Raw genomic sequence first — 18,971 nt, 5'->3', positions numbered from 1 at the left:
GCAGTCCTTCAACCATGAGCGTCTAGGGGATTAATGAAGCTTAGATTGACCAACTTCCATTGTAGATGATTGGAAGGGTTATTATTTATTTTTATTATAGTAACAGAAGAAATTCCTTTGTAAGTAACATGAGAGTTTCTATCTTTGCAGCATAAATGTAGGTTTCTTCTTCATTTTCTCTTTTCTCTAGATCACCTTTTTTCCCACTAACAACCTTTAAAAAAATAGTTTTAATACACTTTTAATATTACATTTACTACCAATACATTTTAGATATATTTCAGACAATAGTAATAAAAATCTTCTAAATAATAACTTTTCTTAAGTTTTTAATGGAAAATTTTCTTCTTATACCTCCCAACTACTTTATTTTCTCATCCCTATACTAAAAAAATATTATCTTATTCATGACATAATATTTCATAATATAATTCTAAATTATAGAATCTAGAGTATGACTTTTGAGTTGTACAACTTAAAATATAGTTTTCAGTTACAAAATCTGGAATATGAATTTATATAATACAATCTAAAATTATATTAGAGATTATAAAATTTAAAATTTAAAATATAATTTAAATTACTTAATTTTGAAATGTATTATAGATTACATGATCCAAAAATATTTTAAACTATTCAATCTGAAATATAATTTGAAAAAATATTTTGAATTACTTAATTACGATACCACTATTAAAATAGTACTAACAAAGTTTGAGAATTAATAAATTCATAATGTATTTTTTATCTTCCAAAACCCGTTCTTAACACATAATTTAGAATTTAAAATGTTTTTAATGTATTTGGAAAATAGTGAGTTTTTGACTGAAATAATAGAGAAAAATATTTTAGTAAGTAGATTATAAGTATAATATAAGAAAGTAGTATGAGGAAGAAAATGGGTTTTAGTGGTCCTAGGGTAATGGGCCAATGACGTGATATTTTGTAGAGAAAAAGGCATCACACTTTTCAACATTTTTATTATCTTAGTAATCAATGCTAACAACTACCACACTCTAATCTTGAATCAATCATAATTGAGGTTGTTCATTAATAGTGAAAAGATAAATAAATAGAAAAAATAAAACTAAAATAACAATATGTTTTCTTTTATTTGACTTGGAGAATTTAGAGAAAGTAAAAAATAGGTTACACATGAAGTCACATATGCATGTATACTTTCATTTTTTTTCTTTTCTTTCACTTTCTTTTGGTCTTGGAGAAGCAAAGAAAAGATAGGAAAGTGAGGATGTGTTAAGAAAGGAGAGAGAAGTGAGATTCTTTGAATATAGAAAAAGTAAATGAACTAATAGAATTAGAAGTTTCTAATGGATTGGATTTATGTGACGGAAAAAAATGATAATATATTAAATATTGCTAATATGTCTTTAAATTATTTTTTAATAGTATATGTAAATTGTATTTGAATAGTCATTAGTTATAAGAAAGAAAGAGATTTTGCTTAATTATTTATTTATTCTAATATTAAAGGAAAATTAGTAAAATTACTAATGCCAATATATCTTTCAAAATTATTTACATAAGGGGCTACAATTGGTTGTATGAACCATTTCAACTTTTCATGATCCTCATCCAGATCCAGATCAAGATGAATTTGAACTTTTGTTTCCAGAAAAGATGGGTCTATTAATAGATAAGAAAAATTTGGTCAAGAAGCTACAAACAAGGTAGAAACTAAGTAAATTATTTTTTGTGATTTTTTTGTCTCCAAGTAGTTACTTAGAGTAGCCCTCAATAACTTGATTGGAGGCATTGTCTACTAATCCAAAAGCATCTCTTAAATTCAGTGTTTTTCTCATAGTTCTTCTTCCAATTCCTCCATTGCCCTTTCTCATCATGGCAGTGAATTCCCCATAATCTATTTGCCCATCCTGCACCACAAACCTTCCATTAATACCCCCAACAAGCAACTTCCCACCGACAGAGACATGGAACAGTACTTACATTATCTTGATCAATTTCCTTGATCATGTCATCAATATGAACATCGTCTAAACCAAAGTCCTTACATGCTTGTTGTATCTCATCAAGGGTTATGTAACCACTACCATCCTTGTCAAAATAGGAGAAGGCTGACACCAGATTTTCCTCTCTCTCCAGCTTGTTTAAATGAACAGTGGCCGCAATGAATTCTCCATAATCAATTGTTCCACTTTTATCAATATCTGCCTGTTCCATGCCATGTGATAATATCTTATGTCAAAATTAAAGGCAAAGCAGCATGATAATGGACTAAATTAACAACATATTCACACAAAAAAAGTGCTACTGTTTGATGAAATTCATGTGATCCTCAGTGAGTTTCCATCCTATTTAGGTCTATGTACTTAATTACAGTATGAGTCTATTTGGATACAAAACTAAAAGTGTTTTTCAGAGCTTTGAAGAGCTTTTCTACGGAGAAAAAGTATATTTTATGTTTAGAAGAGAAGCTCTCAAAACCACTTCTAACTTGTATCCAAACATGCCATGTGTTGAGAAATGTTGCTGTTATTAGCATTCATAAAAAAATCTTACAGCATCCATAAGATCCTTGATTTCAGACTCCATAAGTTCAGATCCTACTCGCTTCAAGCCATCTTTTAACTCATCAAACGTTATGGATCCACTGTTGTCAGTGTCAATCATCTTGAATAACTCTTTCAGGCCACCAATTTCTTCTTCAGATAGCCTCTCCGCAATAACCTAGGATTAAGCAAGATAAACTATAAATGTTGTGGTATTAGAATGGCATGCAGAAAGACTAAAAAGTGGATCACTTTCGACTTCCTATTCTCAGAAGGTCTTTATGAAGTCTGATGTTTTACGAACTACAGATAATGTAATGGTGCCCTGAAGTTCAGGCTAAGATTGCATAGCGTTTCCTTTTTACTGATTTGTCTTAATTTAATGGAAAACTTAGCATACCAACTATGGAAAAAAATCACAATTTTTAAGATGGAATTTCAATATCTATTAGCTTTCCAACCTTGGTATTCCCTACTTGAAGCAAAGCAACCAAAACTTCCATGCAAAGAATGGTTCAAGTTCCTTCGGAACTGAACCTCTGTAAGCTTTGTCTTCCAATTTTAAGGCTCATAGATATGAAAATCATGCAAGAATAAGGATGAGGCTGCTTCGAGATCCATATTCAATAAAACAATATATAATTCATAAGTACAAACGGAGAACTGAAATTAAGAAACAGAATCCAAAAGGGCGTGTATAACCAGAATCAATATACAAGTAAAAAGCAGCCACCACATCTATGAAGTGTATCTAACCAATGATAGCTGTTGAGAAATCCATTGGGACATAATGCAATTGTTTGATTCCAACCATGTTGCTTTTTCCGGCCCCCTTCCATGGAATACCCTTGGCCTTGCTTTGAGGGTAGGGGTGATCAAGAATGAGTTTATTTATTTACTTGTTTTAAAAACAAAGTAAAAGTCATTAATGATATTTATTATTTTTTGATACACTGTCAGTTTAAATATTTACATTATCAACTAATTTAATAACATCAATACATTGTAGCATCTTAGTCAAAATCAAATCATTGTTTCATTATCTTTTATATCTCTTCCTCCCAATATAAAAAATCTAAAATCTCGTAATCTGGGCAAACACAAATTCTCTAGCCTTAGCAAAAAGTTCTAAAGAAGCCTTACCCGCAGTGCCATCTTTTTCAGTTTATTCATTGCAGAGAACTGTTTCAGGCGTGATAAAACTGCAGAATCCAGAGGTTTATCTGGTGCATTGCTGTCATCAACAATCCATGGGTGGCCTGACACAGAAAGACATCTTACAGCTCTTAGGCCATTCTAAGAATTAATGTAGTAACGTTGGAAACTCAATAATGTTATTTGCTCAACAAGAAGTTTAAGCAACTTACGGAGTACTTCATGTGCTGTAAGCCTGGTCTTTGGATTTTGATCAAGTATTTTCCGAATTAGATCTTTGGCACTGTCTGAAATGCTAGGCCAAGGCTCAGATTGAAAATCAAGTGTTCCCAGTAAAATCTGTTTGAAGATCCCCTGTTCAGTTTCTGAAGGTAACAAATTGCAGATCAGTATTATCAATGAAGAAACCCCAAATATGCTAAGATCCCCAACTATTAATTTAACATATAAATAGCCAATAGTTACCAGCCCAAAATGGTGGCACCCCACTTAATAAAATGTACAGAATAACCCCTGCACTCCACACATCTGATTCAGGTCCATAGTGCTTGCGCAAGACCTCTGGTGCAACATAGTATGGGCTCCCGACAACATCAGAAAAGGATTCACCTGAAAAGTATCTCACTGTGTTAGGCAGAGGCATACACAGAATAACAGCATTTCCAGTTTGTATCTAACAATGGAGAAAGGCACAAAAAATGAGTTGTAACCGTAAGATGAAACTGCATAATTCTATTCAAATTTTAAATTTTTAAGTATATTTTACTGACAGGTACTTTTCTACACTCATAATTTGCACAAAGACGAAACAGGTAGATACAAGTGAACCTTTTCCCAACACGTTAAGGAGGCTGTTGCAAGGAAAAAAACTGAGTAAATTGTCAACCAAAAGGATGCAGCTATAAATCTCCATTTAAGAAAGATAATACTGATTTCAACTATTTTACAAGTTTTTCAGTAAAAGCATACGTGAACATTGGCACATGTAGTCCAAGCTTATAGAAAAAAAAAAATCATGTGTAAATAAGACACCAAAAAAACAATAGAACAAAATGTTAGTAACTGCTCTTGTTTCGTTTGAGACAACTGTCCTTTTTAAACTATTTTAAACCTGATCAGATAAACTAATCCAGTTCATTCTTCAGTGCCCAAAGGGATTTCACACACAACGAGGTCCATTATTCAATTTAATTGACATCTCGAAAAAGGAGGACCTAAAATCTAGGAATATCCACATGAAACAAGACATCAATGGATTATATTCTTCAAGGTTCCACCATGGAAAACCACTTGAAAAGGAGAAGGCAATATTCTAATCTCAAATTGATTACATTTCAAAAACAAACACAGACCACAAGCAACCACAACTATTCCCCACACCCTTAGCTTCTTTAATTTCATCCTATCAGCAACCACCAGATCATAATCAATTAAAAAGGCATCTTTCACAGTCACCAATTAAAATGGCACAATCATACCTACAATATAACCAGACCCCTTTCTCACCAAATTGTTTTTTAAATAATCACCCAGTTTCATTAAAAATATAAAACCGGTGAATTTTTTTTCCGAGTGAACCCAGATATTAATTTCTCAATAAAACCCATTTAAAAGACCAACCTTTCATAACAAATACTCTATGAAGATCAAACCCTGAACATTAACAACCCAAGAGATAAATAACCTTGGAATAAGGAATTCATCAATTCACCTCCTATCAGAGCAACAATATCCCCACCCCGCTTCTTAAATTTAGAAACCAAAACACTAAACAACGACGAGAAACCATCCACACTCTCATACATTAGAGTAAGCAAATTAAAGATTGGGGCTTTTGCACAGAAGTGGAGTGAAGATCGTACACACTAGTTTGGAGTAAAACCAACGAACCAAGAATATAACCAGACCCCTTCCTCACCAAATTCAAAAACAAAACACCATCCCACCTGATAAAAAGTTAACAGATTTTAGGAGGTGAACTCTGGAAATCTCTGAGATAGAGTTAGAAACTAATTTCTAAAGACATTTTCTTACAGATGCTTTTCCATAGACACAGAACATTAAAGACCCAACACAAGAGATAACTTGGAATAAGGAATCCATGCATCTATCCATCCACCTCCAAACAGATCAACAATCTCCCTACCCACTTCCCAAATTTAGAAACCAAAAAGCTAAAAAAAGGAAAGAAAGCACCCACACTTTCACATCACATCACCAAAGTAACCAAATTGAAGATTGTAACAACAAGCACAAACTCTAATTCAACCCACAACCCACCAGGCTTGTAAAAAACGGACAACCCGAAATCGGTAGCTTTAAGCTTGGCATCCTCATCAACAGTGTCAAAGAGAAAATTCTCAGGCTTGAGGTCCCTATGCATGACTCCAAGCGAGTGACAAGCCTCCACAACCTCAAAAATGGTCTTTATCAACCTCGCCGCCTGTCTCTCACTGTAGTGGCCCTTCTGGACGATCCGATCGAAGAGCTCGCCGCCCTCGCAGAGCTCCATGACGAGGTGCACGGCGGAGGAGTCCTCGTAGACGCCCTCGATGCGAACCACGTGAGCGTGCTCCGACAAGTGGTGCATTATCTGAATCTCCCGCCATACGTCCTCGTAGTCCTCCTTGCACAGAAGCTTCCGCTTCGGAATCGACTTGCACGCGAACTGCCCCCTACCCACGCGGCGCGTGCACAGGAACGTCGTCCCGAACTGCCCCTGTCCCAGCTTCCTACCCACCTCGTACACCTCCCGGAGGTTCTGCGTCCGGTGCGGCAGAACCCACGCCGCCTTCACCGTCACGTTTGTCGAACTCGAAGTCGATTGTGCCGCCATTGTTCTCTGTCGGGTCACCCAAAAAACAAACCTTTGAAGTAGTCAACAGTTATGCAAGTGTGTTAAGTTTGGAACAGAAAGGAAAGGTTGTGTTTTTCAGGTGGGGTGGTGGTGGGTATGAGTTACAAGTGTGAGCGTGTTCTTGGGCATGGTGATTTGATTTGAGGAGCGGAAATGGAAAGAAAATTAGGGGAAGAAGAAGGTTTGTGTAATAAAAATGGGTGTTTTGCTTTGAAGTTTGAATTGAATGGGTTGAAGAATTGAGGAACAACTTGTCTTGTTTTGTGAGATTATTAATATATGATGATGCCTTCCCAGAATTATATCCGCAGACATCTGCCCAACTTGTCAAATAAATAAACCATATACCTTTTTTTATTTTAAACTTTATAAAAGTTGTCTTCATTCAATAATACCAAATATATTTTACTACTTTTTCTTTCAGTTACTCTTTATCTGCTTATATACAGTTGTTAAACATTTAATTTTTGGAACTCTAGAAGCATACTCTTCCGAGAAGGAGTATTTGCTTTTTAAGTGCCTCATTTTCTGCAAATGTTTCCAAAAAAATAAGAATATGGTAATATTTTAGTCACTATCACTGGTTTTATTCAGAATGGAAAACATGCTCAAAATTTGATTTGGAAGAAACACTGGCTGCGGAAATAAGTTCTCAAGAAGTCTACAAAGTACAAAGAGTTGACTGAGAAGAGAAAAAAAAATGAACAGAAATTTAAATCATATCCTTTGATCAAAGAATTTGTACATAATAATAGTAATTATTATTATTATTAAGCTGTTTATAGCACAATTTTCTTCGGATTTAATATAACTTAATCAATGAATAACTAACAAACCAAATCTTAGTTGAGAACTTTAAAGGATGTTATTGTTATTCTTATTTCATGTTATTATTTATTGTTTACATTTAAATTCATAGTGATTCTTTTTTCATTAACATCTTCGTTATTACTTTAGAATATTTTTAATTAGTGTTTTATGGTGGAGATCATACATCTATGAGGACAATTTATTTTATATAAATAGGTACAAATTTCAACTTCATGAACCGATGGTACGAAGTTGAGTAATATTTTCATTTCACATCATTTTATATTTTATATAAAGTTATAATTATGTTGTTCAATACCACCATTTTTATATTTTGTATAAAGTTATAATCATGTTGTCCAATGCCACTTACAAAACCTTCCAGAACCTTAGTATTTATTCCTTGTGAAAGAATTTGCCAAAACCTATTAAACATAACAATATTTAAAGGGTATTTCCTTCTATCTCCATTTTATATTGGTATAACTCTATTTTCAAACTAAAATTGATTGATTTTGACTTTCACACGTTACCTTTACTTTTCTCTTCAACATATTATGACTAATCTCATGAGCTAGAATGGACCAAATTATTATCAAAATATTTCTAGTACTCTAACCATTTGTCAATTTTATTTTTATCAAAAATAAATTTGTAAACTTATGTGTGTTTTGCTCATCACTGTAATGTAACTACTGGCAGAGTCGCAAAGAACATTAAATTAATAAAACAGTATTAATAAATCTTAAAATGAGTAATAGACTTTTAATTGAAATTTATTATGTTTTCGACTTTTAATCTTAAAATTCATCTTTGAAAAATATGATGTTATATTTTTCAAATCATCTCAGTTAAATCTTATCAAATTTAGGTAAATTAGTGATGAATTTGTGACTCTTTTTTACAACTTTATTTCATTTATTTATTTTAAGATATTAATTTGATTTCATAATTTAATTTAGCTGTTATATTTTGTTCTCTCTATAGATTATTATTATTATTATTATTATTATAAATCTTATTCTGGGATGACCTCAGAGATAGGAAACATGGTACCCCACAATTGTAACACAACGGAATAATAGAACAAATAATACACAACAACGTGTTAAACAAAAACAACACTCAGTTTCTGAGTGCTCAGACTTCAGTATTGAAAATGTGTTTCATTTTTTTAATCTAAATGTAAATTTAGTCATACTTTTAGTAGAAGCAAAAAAGTTTAACAATATATAAAAAAAAATTCATAAAATATTATTTTAAAGTTTTAAATTAAAAGTAATGTTGCAATTTTTTCTTTTAAAAATTATGAATCTAAATGTGGGTTTAACTAAAAGGAATAAAATTCAACAACAGAAAAAAATCCACAAACTTATTATTGCCTTAACGTTTTAAATCAGAAGTGTTGCTATAACTTTATATGAATTTAATCATAACTTGTTAATATTACATCTCTAAATTATCTTTTCCAGAGAGAGGAAAGACATCCATGATATATGTATCTATAATATTTTGTGAGAATAATTGTGTCTGAGAAAATCAGATTTAGGGTTACTCATATTTTTCGAAAAAGAAATATGTGTACTGATAAGTTGGCTAGTTTAAGATTTATTTATAGAAAAAAATTTCATTAGTATAATAGACTATCATATGAATAAATATAGTCTACCTATGTATCGTTTTTATTAACATATAAATTAGTTTTGGTATAGTCTTTTTATATTTTTATTTTTTTAAATAATATTTTTTTTATATGATGATAAATAATTATATATGTGAAGTTGGATAATGATATCTGCTATGAAAGTTTTTATTTAAAACAAAGTGTGTGTGTGATATTTTATGGATTGTTGGAGAGGTATAACACTAAAAATTTGATACTATTATTTTACTTGAATTGGTGAAAACAGTGCAGTCAACGGCCATTACAGAAGTGTTTTGTGTAAGATGAGATGAAGTTGAAAGGGAAATGTACAAAGCAAATGGATCACATGTGTGACTGAATCAACTAAAACAAATGTTAAAATTAGGGAATGAAAGCTTTTGTCAGAGACAATGTTTCTTGATTTGTTCACTACTCACTCTCATTTATCTCGAAATTTCAAACAAAGTGATGACATAAACAACTTTTTTTAGTTATTCTCTGCAACTTGACCTATTTACGAATTAAATATCCTAAATGTGATGATGGGAATTTCTGTTTCTATTTTTATTTTGCTGTACACGTGAGTGAGTAACAAACAGTGAGACCAGAGCATAATTAAGTTATTAAACAAAAACTATTTGGTGGTTTGAAAAACATGAAATAGGTTTGAAAAGTTATTTGTGGACATAAAAAATAAAGTCTGCACCATGACAGAATGTGAGAATGGATAAGTAATATAAACAGGTTAGGAAAAGAGAACAGTGAATATAAATATAAACATGTTCTTGTAGAAGAATCATCAAGAACAAGATTCTTAATCAAATCAACAGCAAAAAAATTGAGAGAGAATAATGTTGTTTCTTCATGCACCTTAGCTTCTCCTGACACCCCGTAACATAACTAAGGTGAAAAAATCATTTTGTCCCTATTAAATATATTTGATATTATAGAATTCAAAAATTATTTTGAATTTGGAAATATCGCTCGAATTTCTGTTTCTATTTTTATTTTGCTGTACACGTGAGTAACAAACAGTGAGACCAGAGCATAATTAAGTTATTAAACAAAAACTATTTGGTTATTTGAAAAACATGAAATAGGTTTGAAAAGTTATTTGTGGACATAAAAAATAAACTCTGCACCATGACACATATATTTACGATATATTTTTATTCTCAACGGTTTTGTATAATTTAGTTTTCAAATTCGAAAATACATTTCAATACGCAAAAATTTGAAAATACATTTTAAATTATATATACAATTTGAAATGTATTCTTATGGGGTTGTCAAATATTATATATGTATAGTTGGTTTTATCCACGTGTAAATCAATGATTTTACTAATGTTGCGATACTTTGAACTTCTTAAAATTACCATTGACCTAGTTGATCTTTGAGGCGATAACTATGGTCTCAAGATCAATTGTCATATGTTGCGTTAGTTTAAGTATAAGCAAATTATTCATCGACCTCCCCTACATGTTTAATGAGGTGTATTTATTATCATTGATGATCGATGGTTGCACTTTGTCAACCATCTTGTTATTAATGTGACATTGACTTCAAATCCTCAATAGCGTCACAGTGTATTACAATTAGTCTGAAATGTCCTGAGTGAGGATTACACTAGACATCCACGGATTATATTCATCATTCCTTAATGTTTACTTTTGATGAATATTATTCTTATTTAAAAAAATTCTATTAAATAAATTATTTATTTTAAAATTCAAAAATACTCTTTAAAATAAATGAATTATGTTTGAAATAAATTCAAAATAAAATATAAATATATTTTTAAAAATCCAAAAAAAAAAATTAGAATGTATAATCTGAAATGCAAAATATATAATATACACAATATGTATTTCAGATTATACATTCCAATATACATACTTTTTATTCTGAAATACAATTTTAAAAGGATAAAATGAAATTTCAGAAACGAAAAACCCCTTTTGGAGTGAGAGATATATTTTAGTAGATCAAGTATATTCATTAGTTAAATTATTATTAAATACAGTGAATTATTAAAATTTATAATAGTTAGGTTTTTAAATCAAATATTATAAATTTAATTAAGCTTAAAATTATATATAGATATTCTTATTGAACGAAAAAATACATTTTTATATACTCCGGGATTCTAACCTCAAACCTCAAGACAGCAAATTAAACTTTCGAAATTAAAATTAAGATATTTTTATATATATTTATATATATTTATTATATCATTCTAAGCTCAAATATTAATATAGCAGCTTAAACTTATGGCTTGTAGGTCTGTAGTAAAACAAAATGCATTGCTCTCCTAAAATAAAAAAATGGGTGAATAGTTCAACAAATCAGTTGAGAAATAGATCACATCCCATCACTGCACTCCTTGAAACTTATTTCTTCTTAGAAAAACCTGTATCCATAATCCATACAAAATCCTTATTTATATCACATCTTTCAATTTAATGAAGGTAATATTCTAAAGTTTAATTATTTTAAGAAGTTTAACAGACTTACACTGGTACAAGCATATAAATTTATTGTGGGAATATTAGAAAACAATGTTAATTTCTTATGAAACACTTTCTAAAAACATACACTGGTAATTCGTATATTAATTACCACCAGCTGCATTGTGTCCAAATAAAGAAAAAGACACTAACAGAACAGCTGAATTGTTACGAAATAAACAGGAGAGGGAGAGGCAGCTATATAACATAGTCCACGATATCAGATGAACTATACTGCAGAAATTCTACATATAGCAACTTATCCTCAAATAAGGTTTAAGTACATGTTCTCATGAGTCACTCGAGCCAAAAAGTTATATAAAAGCCTAGCAGAAGAACTACCAAGAGGAGGTTAATTTACTAAACAAAACTAAAAAACTGTCATTTGAAATAACAGTCCTACCGATGACCTAGAGAACCCTGAAGCGTAAATAACCTAACTGACTGTACTGTAAAAGGCCAGGGGAAAATATCAACAATTTGCAGCTTACTGTGGGTGAGATTCAGATGAGTCTTCTATTTGTGGTTGGAAATAGGATTTTACTTCACCATTGATTGTTAACGCTGTACAATATCTAAACCCTACACTCTGAGAGTAAGAAAAGAAAATGGTTAAAAATTAGAATCCTGAAATTAGGCTTCATACTTTGATTTGATGTAGAGTCTATTTCATTGTCAGCATGCCATATACAGTATTTGATATCTCCAATAACTGCTGCTCCATTTTATCCCTCGATGTAAATAATTCCAAGAACATTTCCTGCGAGAAAAATATATAAAATAAATATTAAACTGAAATTATAAAAATTGAGAAAATAGTAACATATCAACATTACCTGACACAATATCAATGAATTGTCAAGGTCTGACTTAGAATTAACCGTCCTAGAAGAATCAGGGGTCACATTAGGTTGATCTTCGTCGAGCTTCTTCGGCACCAAATCTTGCAAATTGCTGTAATCAAAAGGTGGGGGGGAAGTAAGGGAACTAACGAGAGAAGAAAACCAACACTTTTCCTCCTTCGTTATTTTTTTTTTCCGTGGAAGGGTGCATGGAATGGCTTTAAAGAGTATAATTTTTATTATATTACCTCTTCATGTTTGTCAGTTCTTCACTTTGCAGCTGAATTGGTAGAGTTAAGTTCGGCTCTTGAAGTACAATCTCTTGTGGAACATTAAGCAGCTCAGGATTCCCAAACAATTGTGAAAATTCGTTTCCCTGAATATTGTCTAGGTTGGTGCTTTCTAGCCAATCCTCCCACCTTGCCGGAAAATAATTTGAAGTGGTGTGTTCTCTCAATGTTCGCACATCACTCAATTTATTAGCTATTTCCATCAGCTGATGCTCAACTTTATTTTTCCAAATCAACATGTCTTCATGCATGCCCTGTCAGTATGTAAAGCTACAGTAAAGGATATAATATAACACTTTCAACATAATATGAATCCCATTAAGGCCTAGTTTGTTTAAGATTAGATAAAAGGCGCTTATATATAGCTCACTTTTAGAAGCAACTATCTCTAGAAGTCTCTTAAATGTATATTTTATTTAATGCACTTTTTCTTAAAAAAAAAAAAATAACACTGTCAAACAAGACCTATACTCTTAAATAGTGGGAAAATGTGGAAATAAGCTGCTTAGATACCTGCACACCCTTCAAAGAAGTCAAAATCTCAGTTACACGCCCCTCAGTCATGGCTTTCCAATTTACAAAACTTTGTGTCTCCTGTCAAGACATATCGAAATAAAAGTTCGTAAAGTTCTATTTGAGAGAACAGACCATGGAGTTATTAACTTATTCACCTCCATCAAACACCTTTCCCTTTTTTCTTTCTTTTTTGCAATGAGCTCCTGTATATCCCTGCTATGCAAATTAACTTCTTAAAATTCAACATTTAACAGTAAGCATACAGAATTATTTATGAAATTTGAGTTTCCAAGTTCAATACCTCTTCATCTGAGCCATTTCTATTTTGAGCATTTTCATTTCATCAATAGAATCAATATTCTGCACAGGAACACTGCCTGCCCTTAATGTAGATGGTGGTATCCGGTAAGAGTCTTGCATCCGAGTCTCCTGGCGGATTTCATCCAAATTAGCACTCTCGCACCAATACTCCATGATTCCCTTGGTGTTGAAACGTCGTCGGAACCGCTCAGTGCCTCCATGTGCCAATCTACCATCAATATGCTTCAGTAAGTGGTCTAATAGTCCAGTATCACCGATGTGTTTACGGACAGCCATTCTTAATGCAGGTCGGGTAATTGGATTTTCAAACGTTGCACCTTCACCTTTTAAGACCTCCCACATGCTTTGCTCGGCCAACATGTACCTACATTACATTACTGTCTCAACTTCATATACTTTTAGAGTGTAACAAAACAGAAAGGATATATCATAAATTACTTACCTCTTAGCTGACCACCTATCTCTGTTTTCACTCTTCTTTGTTTCGGGCATGCCACTGCTACTTTCCCTTGTACTGGCACACATATCCGCTTTAATCTCTCTAAGGCGATTTAGGCTAAGGCGTTTTCTTTTTTTAAATTTTGGCATGAAGATAGGTTCACCTTTAATGATTTTTCCTTTATCTTTTAATTCCTCCACCGCAGGAATACTGGAAGAAAGTTTACTTCCATTTTCCTCATGCTGACCAATGAACATGAAACGGTGAGAAACACCCAAATGACCCATTCGTCCAGCTCTCTGTTATACTCTGTTGGCTCCTCAAAGCTTCCGTAAACTCAATCAGCTGCATTACAAAACATTAAAAAACAATTCTTTTACACAAATAATCCAGAAAAAAAGAATCCAATATTTGTACAATAGCATTATCATTTAAAAGTTCAGAAAAACAATAAAGTAGAACCAAAATACTTGGCGCAATGACATTACCCAGATGTGTAATATTATAACCAACAGTGGGCTTGGTATCTAAGGAAGTACATAAACATCAGAATATGTATTACACAATTATCATCGTTTATACCCCAGTCAGTTTATTCAAAATAACTCCTAGGTGTTTGAATAGCTATCTTTTGTATAAGTTATTCAATACCTCAATTCTAATGCATGCACTTGGATTCAAGTTTGTTGGAACAGAATGATACTGCAAGTAGCCATCAGCATGCTTTTATGGATTGTTTTTGCCTTGCAATTAGACTAGCCAAGTAAATAAATGGCATGAGCTATATTTCTTAAACTACAACAACTTTGTTTGAATTAACTCTTCACTTTTATAAGACGACCACTAAAATTAACAGAAATGTGAACCATGTCCATAATTACATGAGCTCGGTTTATCAAACTGCACCAACATTGTCCGAATTATGTCTCCATCTTTATATAAGATGGCCAGTAAAATTAATAGAAATGTGAACCATACTCATAACACATTGGCCTTTGGACTTCCATGATAACTCATGTTTATAAACCCATGCCCATAATGAAGAGGGAGAGAAAGAAAATAAATGAATTAGAAGAGTGTTCAAACAGCTTCAATATTTGCATTACATCTTCAAAAAGGAAAATAGATAATCAATCCAACAATGATCATATGTTAAGTATTTCCAACGATTATATCAACAAAAGTTCCCACTAGTATATAATGGTTTTACTGGACAAAAGCACATTGGCATAAGCAAGAAAAAACCATACCAAACCCTATTCAAACAAGAAATTACAAGAAACCATTTGATCCAGAGACAATGAGCACCAATCACCTAATCTGATTTCAAAGAATCTCTCTATTGTGAAACTCGTCCACATAGTTCCTCGAGACGCAATAGTTGGGAACTCGGCTTAGTATTTGATGGATGTAGTTCAGAACTAATTTGAATGCATTAGAGCATTAGACAGTTATTAATCGCCTGCATTCTAGTCAAGTTATCCAATTGGACAACCATTTCAGAATTGTCATTATGTGTCAAGGTTATCAAGAGCGAAAGGTGCCATATGGTGGTGAGCCAAAAACACATCTATATAAATATGATGATGGCATGGCAAACAAAAAACAATAACATATATATATATAATACATGTTAGAGATCTCACATCAACTAAAATTAGGTCAAATTATAATATATAAGTGGAGTGCAATCATCACCTTACAAGCCGGTTTTGTGAGGTTGAGTTTGAGATAAAACCACTTACTGATAATACTAAAAGAAAACAAAAATAAATTAAAAACAGAATCATAGACTAAAATTCAATAAAATATAACAAATCTTAAAATAATTTGATTTTAGGGGCTTGACATTAACTTATAAGTGAAAAAGATTTGGGAACAACATTATAGGTTTAATTAAAAACATAGAACATGATTCTAAAATTATAATATATAAGTGAAATGCAATTCTCACCTTACAAGCCAATTTTGTGAAGTTGAGTTTGACATAAATCCACTTACTGAGAATACTAAAAGAAAGCAAAAATAAATTAAAAACAACAAAATTGTAGACTAAAATCCAAGAAAATATAACAAATCTTAAAATAATTTGATTTTAGGGGCTTGGTATTAACCTATATGTGAAAAAAGATTTGGGTACATCATTATAGGTTTAATAAACAACATGGAACATCTAAAATTATAAAAAGCAGAAAACAATAACACAAACATTCAACAGATGAAGAACAGGAACAGCCACACTGAGAATAAGAGAGAAAAGGTGATGATGAATAGGCACAGAAAAAGAAAGAAACAAAGAAATAAACAAAAAAGAAAAACCTGTTATGGGTTTGTATATTTAATGCATGAAGTAGCATTTAAAAAGGTTCCTAAAAGACAAAAGAAAAGGAGGGAGTTCCATCATGGGCACCACAGTATGTGGCATGGCCAATATGAGAGGTGTCATTGCAGATATGGCAGGCAGCATACAATGGCAAATAACAGATGGCAATTGGTGAGGGATCCGTATATGCAGCGTCCACTGTTCCATATTGGTTATTTAACAACATTGTCCTGCATAAGTTGTTTGATAGTTAAATCATAATTGGGGTAAATTGCCTCCAAACTGGAACACAACAATACTGCTACTAATTCCCATAATGAATATTCCTAATAAGCTTTCACCCCAAAAGTTATTTAAGTAAATCTTCATCAGGGAGACCTTTATATCAGAAAATAAGACGACAAAATCAGGAAACTGTTAGTAGCAATGATGACCAAGTACAGTTGGCAAACAACCCACATGGAAATGTACGTAAGAAAAGAAAAAAGGGGAAAAATAACAAACTCGGACTTGGGTGAATATGTGTGTGTGGGGTATCAAATATATATTATATAAGCCATTAATAGTGGGAAGGGGTGACAGATGTACACCCTACCTTCTCCTCTGTATTGTTTTCTGTTTATCTGTAAGTTGCAATAGCATCCTCCCTCCACACTTATAGAGCATGATAGTAAATAATACCAAAGATCTTTTTATCAATCCTATTCATTCCTTCATTAATCATTTTCTATCCATCATTACATATACTGAGCTCTTGAACAGTAGCAACTTCATCTGAACTCAAAGTATATCTTACTTCATATCCTGGATTTCTTGAACAATAGCAACTTCATCTCAAGTATATCTTACTCCATATCCAAGATACCCGTCTCTCCTAGAGATGATCTTGTTTAAAAAGAATGACAAAATTAGTAAAAATTTGAACCATACCCAAATGTATTTTACTTCTATCATAAGCCGTGAACACTTTAGCATAATGATGTGGAGAAAAATATTCAGAAGAGTATCCGAATTTGCATTCCATATTCCAAAAAAAAGACAATAAAACAGTAAAATACATAACAAACAACAAAACAACCACAATCCACAAACAACTAATTGTTAAAAGGAGAAGTTTGATTGAACAAAAACAAATAGTCGTGGATAGAAATGAGGGGACGCAAATACCAAACAAAAGCACAGTTTAAATGGAAAACCACAGAATGCGAGCGAATCACCGATTAAGAGTGCAACCAACAATGAAACCTAAAGAAAGAAAGGTGAATTGTGCAAATTCAATGAAAACAAAAGGAAGAGAAGAAAGGGGTTTTACAATGGCGAGGGTGTGAGAAAGCAAGCCAGCCAGCGAGCTGTGAAGCTAACAATGTTGCTCTTCCAACGAATTACTGAAGGATGGTCCCAAACTTTTCTTTTCTCACTTTTTTAAACCCTAACCGCCAAAACGCACAAAACTCTCACATCATTAACTTATAATCGTCGTAATCTTAATAATAACCATAATATTATTTTTTTAAATAAAAATAACTATCACATACATGCTTTTTTATATACAGAAATCATAAAAAATAACAAAAATTTATCTAAAATATACAGTTTCACATTTATACTTTTATATATATTATTCTCATTTCATAATATATAATATGATGAATTAATATACTTCTATGAAATGAACATAATATGATATAATTTTATATATTTTATTCTCATTTCATAATATATAATATGATGAATTAATATACTTCTATGAAATGAATTATTATTGTATAGTAAAGTGGATGTTAGTCTGAGTTAATTTTATTGAAAGTTTATAAAATTAGATTTGCATTTATCTTATATATTAGAAATATTTTTATTATTAATTGAGAATGAATTACAACATATCTAAATGAGATAACATATCTATAAGGTTGATACATAAACTTAACAAATTTTCTATCAACTTATATTTATACTTTTTAAATTTTGGTTATATTTTATTTTTTTAAGTAATTATTATTTATATTAATATAAATTTTTGTTTATCAAATCTAAAATTAGAGTTATTTTGTTTTATATGGTATATAGAATTACAAAGATAAAAAAAAATTGCATAACAAACTAATATACTTTTATAACGTGTACTAAATTAATTTTAAAACCAAAAATATCAAATTTCAGTTTACTATATAATATAAAAAACTTATATTTTTTTTATTCTTAATTTCATTTCATTTTGAATAACTATTATTTATTAAGTAAATCTTTATTATCTTTTTCAACATTCAATTTACAGTTTATTTAAAAAAAATCGAGGTATTTTCCCTCTGGACATTTTTGCAAAAATAATACATATTATAATTGTCATTAAATCTCAATTATATCTCAATTATATGTAGTTGTTATTCAATATCATGTTTTATTTGTTTAGAATTTTTTGTAAAAATATTATTTAATTAATATTTATGATAGTGTAATGAATACATATATGAATATACCTGACGAGAATAAAAATGGAAGGCAAAATTCATACCCGACAAAAATAAAGACAGAACTGAATACAAAATTTTACTTTAAAGTTAGAGATAGGTAGTGAAACTCACACCCATCTCATTCTCTTATCATTCATAAAGTAAATAACAAGTTAAAACCATTAAAATAAAATAATGTTTACTAAAAATATATTGTCAATTTGATATCATTAATTAAATTATTCAAACCCTCCAGGAACTACATCTATTGTAATATAATAATAT

The 18,971-nt window shown here is 31.2% G+C and overlaps 2 protein-coding genes across 9 annotated transcripts; both read right to left on the bottom strand.

Annotated features, from left to right (window-relative positions):
* Positions 1-1,496: 1,496 nt before the first annotated feature.
* LOC137812547 (calcium-dependent protein kinase SK5) lies at positions 1,497-6,952 on the bottom strand. Its single transcript, XM_068614609.2, has 7 exons — positions 5,964-6,952; positions 4,149-4,292; positions 3,896-4,048; positions 3,672-3,787; positions 2,539-2,706; positions 1,966-2,190; positions 1,497-1,892 (listed from the first exon to the last, which is right to left on the bottom strand). Exons 1-7 carry the CDS (start codon positions 6,517-6,519, stop codon positions 1,737-1,739), a joined length of 1,518 nt encoding a protein of 505 aa, XP_068470710.1. The 5' UTR covers positions 6,520-6,952; the 3' UTR covers positions 1,497-1,736.
* Positions 6,953-11,704: 4,752 nt separating this feature from the next.
* On the bottom strand, positions 11,705-17,688 carry LOC137812543 (uncharacterized). 8 transcript variants are annotated; one of them, XM_090299037.1, is made up of 11 exons: positions 17,549-17,688; positions 16,832-17,121; positions 15,612-16,466; positions 15,229-15,382; positions 13,917-14,258; positions 13,455-13,838; positions 13,309-13,366; positions 13,151-13,231; positions 12,596-12,891; positions 12,342-12,459; positions 11,705-12,265 (listed from the first exon to the last, which is right to left on the bottom strand). In XM_090299037.1, the coding sequence occupies exons 5-11, from the start codon at positions 14,198-14,200 to the stop codon at positions 12,170-12,172; spliced, it is 1,317 nt and encodes a 438-aa protein (XP_090155163.1). In that variant the 5' UTR covers positions 14,201-14,258; positions 15,229-15,382; positions 15,612-16,466; positions 16,832-17,121; positions 17,549-17,688; the 3' UTR covers positions 11,705-12,169. The 8 variants fall into 8 exon arrangements, with proteins under 8 accessions (XP_090155163.1, XP_068470700.1, XP_090155161.1 ...); XM_068614599.2 differs by having other exon boundaries at positions 15,229-16,466; XM_090299035.1 differs by having other exon boundaries at positions 15,229-16,466; positions 17,033-17,121.
* Between the last annotated feature and the right edge of the window lie 1,283 nt (positions 17,689-18,971).

This window comes from Phaseolus vulgaris, chromosome 2 (genome assembly GCF_051622355.1).
Source record: "Phaseolus vulgaris cultivar YP4 chromosome 2, ASM5162235v1, whole genome shotgun sequence".
Lineage (NCBI taxonomy): Eukaryota > Viridiplantae > Streptophyta > Magnoliopsida > Fabales > Fabaceae > Phaseolus > Phaseolus vulgaris.
This window is presented reverse-complemented; position numbering and strand designations above follow the sequence as displayed.